Raw genomic sequence first — 4,029 nt, 5'->3', positions numbered from 1 at the left:
TTAGTTGTTTTTCCTCATCTCTCCTTGAATTTTTTGAACAATGTGTGTGAGGTCCAAGCTCTCTGTTAGTGTCTTCAGCAGCATTTCATCATTCTGGACCCCCTCCATGAACTCTTCATAGGACAGTTCACCTGGAAAACAAACACAAACTCTGAACTTAAATCCTTCCAAGCTGGTTAAGATATTCAGCTTTTTGTCCATCTACACCCTTAACACTGCTGATCGTCTGCAGTGTCTGACTGAGGATGTCACCCCTTGGGTCTTACCATCTCCATTGATGTCAATCTTGTCAAACACCATGTTGGCAAATTCCTCTGCTGACGTCTCACAAGGAATTCCATTGATTGCACGAATGGACTAAACATGAAACAAAGACAGGAAATCATGTATAGATTTCTTCCACCAGTAGATGTCAGCTCAGTGTCAGCTAATTGTCTCTGCACCTTAACATACCCTGCAGCCCTTAATAGGTAAAGCAGTTACAGATAATGAATGCACCTTGTATAACACACAGTATGTCTCAAGCTCCTCTAAGCCTGAGGTGGAATTTCTGGCCTTTTATCTCACTCAGGCTAAAGTGGTCTGAGCAGGTCGTTTCAGGACAGGACTTGGGATTTTCTCTGGTCTCATTTAGCCTTGGTTCTTAAACACCATGGGTTGTTTAAGAACCAAGGAGTGATATGGAATATGGAGTGAAACAAAGTTAAATAAATATGATTTATGTAGGGGAAATAAACAAGAGTTAACTGATGCTGTCATGCTTACCTTTATTTCACTGAAATTCAACAAGAATCCTTTTTGATTGGTTGCTTCCCCAATTATCGTTAATAATTGATTTAAAAAATGTGGTGTGTGGGAGGCTTTTTTTCGCATGACAGACAAAGTTTGAGGACCACTACACTAAGCCACTATGTCAAGCTTTAACCTGAAGGCTCATGCGTACCTTAATGATCAGAAGCAGCTCGTCACGGTCAATGCAGCCGCTCCCGTCTACATCATACAGTTTAAAGTACCAGCGGAGCTTCTGCTGCACTCCTCCCTTCAGCACCAGACTCAGAGCAGCGACATACTCCATGAAATCAATGAAGCCATCCTGCAAAAGAAAAGGACACCATAAACATTATCATTAGCAGAGGAAAGTTTGGCATTAAAAGTAGATTGTGGACACATTAAAAACAGACAAGTTTTGGGTGGAGTTTAAAGTCAGTTGCCCAACCATTTGTAATTTCTTCTAAGGTCTAGTGTGTAAGATAGAATCTAGCGGCGAGGTTTCAGATTGTAACAAACTGAAACTTCTCCCTTGTGCCGAGTGTGCAGGAGCACTATGTTGGCCAGTGTGGCACACAAATGGCCCTATCCAGAGCCAGTGTTTGGTTTGTCCATTCTGGGCTACCATAAAACCAAGCTCACTCTGTTTGTAGATACAAATGGCTCTTTCTAAGGTGAAGAAAATACAACAATTCTTAGTTTTTTAATTTCTGCCAATATATGCCCTAAATCCTACATGGTGTTCCTTTAAATTTAACACTTTGCCATTAGGGCTGGGCAATATATCAATATTATATAGAGTGATATCAAACTAGATATTGTGTTAGATTTTGGATATGGTAATACTGTAACACCAAAAACGCACAAAGCAGCAGCAAAGTGCTGCCAGGACGCTTTTGACATTTTTCAGATGGGAAGAAATTCTTTGCATCTTAGGTTAACATGTGGCAGGACATGCCCAACTTTTATTTTGACCACACATCACCGCAGAATCAGACAAAACAGTACATCGATACAGCATGGCATGGCAACCCGCTGCACTTCACTGCTGCTCGGTGTGTTTTTGGTGTAAGTGTTGTCTTTTTCTGGTTTTAAAGACTGCATCACAGTAAAGAGAATTAATGCTCTGAAACTATTCAGAACTGACTGTTCTACTTGTTTTAATTTGACTTTACCCTATTAGTCATCATATCCACATTTCTGACGCTTATTTGTCAAAAATCTAAAGCAGCAGTAGTCCGTAATATCATTACAATATTGATATAGAGATAGTTAGTCCAAAATATTATGATAATTGATTTTCTCCATATCGCCTATCATAATTTGCTATACTGATCTACAACCCCAAAATGATCCAATAGTCACAGCTACTGAATAAACACATATTTATGGGAAATTCCATACAGTGGGTGAAAGTTCACCCCAAATTAGAGGCAAACACCTGCCTCAAGTTCACATATATGTAAAAAAAAAAAAAAAAAAAAGGTTGTAGGTCAGTTGGATAAGCTGCCTGCTTGGGATAAGCCCCCTCGCTAATACCTAAGGTCCTCTCAATTAGATTTCTATTAGCAGAAATAATCTAGAAACACATGCAGACACTGAGGGAAACCAAATGTGGGTTTCCACTTTAAGAAACTGACATGAACATGAACCAGTTTCTCTTCTCATACAGTTCAGCTCATATAAGTTTGCCATAGTGCATTAATATAAACATAAAATAGATTTAGTTGGCGGAAACAAAATACATGCAAACAAATGAAAATATGTTATTGTTGTTGTTTTTATCATGCTCATTAAGAACCTTGGTATTAACTATAAAAAAAATTAAAAATTAAGGATTATAATGATCATGCTCATGAGAGAGCTCACATAATGATAGTGTTATCAATATATAATGTGTATGGTTTATATTATTCATAGCAGCGTTCTCTTAAGCTATCTATCTATGCAAAGATAATTAGACAGTTTAATATGAACCAAACATACAGTTGTAAATACAGCTGTGAAACTATTAAGCTTTACTCATATGGTAATATTAGAATATATGAAAATAATTATTAACCTGCTAGAAGATGATAAATTGTCTTACATCATTCATGTCAAACGTCGTGAACATGGTCTTCACATAGGCATTTGATGCATCCGACAGGTTCCGCAGACCAAAAAACTGCTTAAACTCGTAAAATGTGAGAAGTCCAGATGGGCACTCTGTCATGAATTTTTTGTACCACTGATGACTCTCACAAGCTTGTAGTTCATCCACAGTCGACCCCGCGCAGTTTCCCATATCTGTTTTTCAAAACACAGATGTAAAAATTCCTGTAAAAACCATAACCAGAACGTACTGCATCCACCGTGCATCCACCGGCATGGCCAGTATACAGACTGACAACAAGCAGCAGGATTCAGTGTGTGTCTGTTAGCCAATCATCTCTCTGTGCGTCTGTAGGAAAATGCTCTGAGGTTGTAATCCACTTTGCTTGCCAGCAAAGACTTCACAAGTGAAAGAGACCTAAGAGCAGAAATAATTCCATGCGTACAAAATTTGTCATTGTCATTCCTGAATCAAATATCAATGTTTGCTGCTCATTTATCTCATTTCTGTGTATGTGTTATTGTTCTTAATGAAATCTGCAACACAAATGGCTTCATATTATTACTTACCTGACCAAAAAACTCACTATATGATCAAAAATCTTCTCCCCTTAAATTAGTTTGAGAATTAACCATCTCTTTAGCACTTATTTTGGTTGTCACTGGCCTTTGGTGCGCAGCCTACTACTTACAAAACAATGTAATATTATCCACCTCATCGCTGGTTTATAATGCTTCTTTTTGTTCCCTGCCTGTTTGTATATATGTGTGCATATACTGTAAAAGTAGTATTTAAGGACTTTGTGTACCTAATTTGATTATATTTATGTGGCTCTTCCTGACATGTTGTCGATTCATACACAAGCCTGTGAGGCTGTGCTTGGTGCTCACATCAGCATGCTTACATGCTTACAATGATCATTCCAGCATGTTGATGTCTAATATAATGTTTTCCATTTGCATCGTGTTGGTTTAGCATGTTAGCAGGCTAACATTTGCTAATTAGCACTGAACAGGAAGTACAACTAAGGCTGATGGGAATTTCATAAGTTTTGCAGATATTTGGTCATATTTTCATATATGCAACAAAAGGAACATTTCATTGCAATCCATCCAAAATTTCAGGGATGCACAATATGTTTTGCCAGTGGGCTACTTTTGCAAAAT

At 37.9% G+C, this 4,029-nt stretch overlaps 1 protein-coding gene across 1 annotated transcript; it reads right to left on the bottom strand.

Moving 5' to 3' along the window:
• Nucleotides 1-3,055, bottom strand: LOC121955803 (guanylyl cyclase-activating protein 1). Its single transcript, XM_042503889.1, has 4 exons — nucleotides 2,858-3,055; nucleotides 944-1,093; nucleotides 267-357; nucleotides 1-131 (listed from the first exon to the last, which is right to left on the bottom strand). The coding sequence occupies exons 1-4, from the start codon at nucleotides 3,053-3,055 to the stop codon at nucleotides 1-3; spliced, it is 570 nt and encodes a 189-aa protein (XP_042359823.1).
• Nucleotides 3,056-4,029: the final 974 nt, after the last annotated feature.

The sequence above is a fragment of the Plectropomus leopardus genome, chromosome 2, assembly GCF_008729295.1.
Source record: "Plectropomus leopardus isolate mb chromosome 2, YSFRI_Pleo_2.0, whole genome shotgun sequence".
Classification (NCBI taxonomy): Eukaryota; Metazoa; Chordata; class Actinopteri; order Perciformes; family Serranidae; genus Plectropomus; species Plectropomus leopardus.
Note: the sequence above shows the minus strand (reverse complement) of the source record. Positions and strands in the feature narration are given on the sequence as shown.

Bases quoted from the DNA above. Each gene is read 5' to 3' on its own strand.
- LOC121955803 (XM_042503889.1), bottom strand. From the start codon at position 3,055: ATGGGAAACTGCGCGGGGTCGACTGTGGATGAACTACAAGCTTGTGAG. The intron at 1,094-2,857 runs GTAAGACAATTT...TTTCTTTTGCAG, and splicing joins CGACGTTTGACATGAATGAT to GATGGCTTCATTGATTTCAT. The intron at 358-943 runs GTACGCATGAGC...TTTCATGTTTAG, and splicing joins AGCTGCTTCTGATCATTAAG to TCCATTCGTGCAATCAATGG.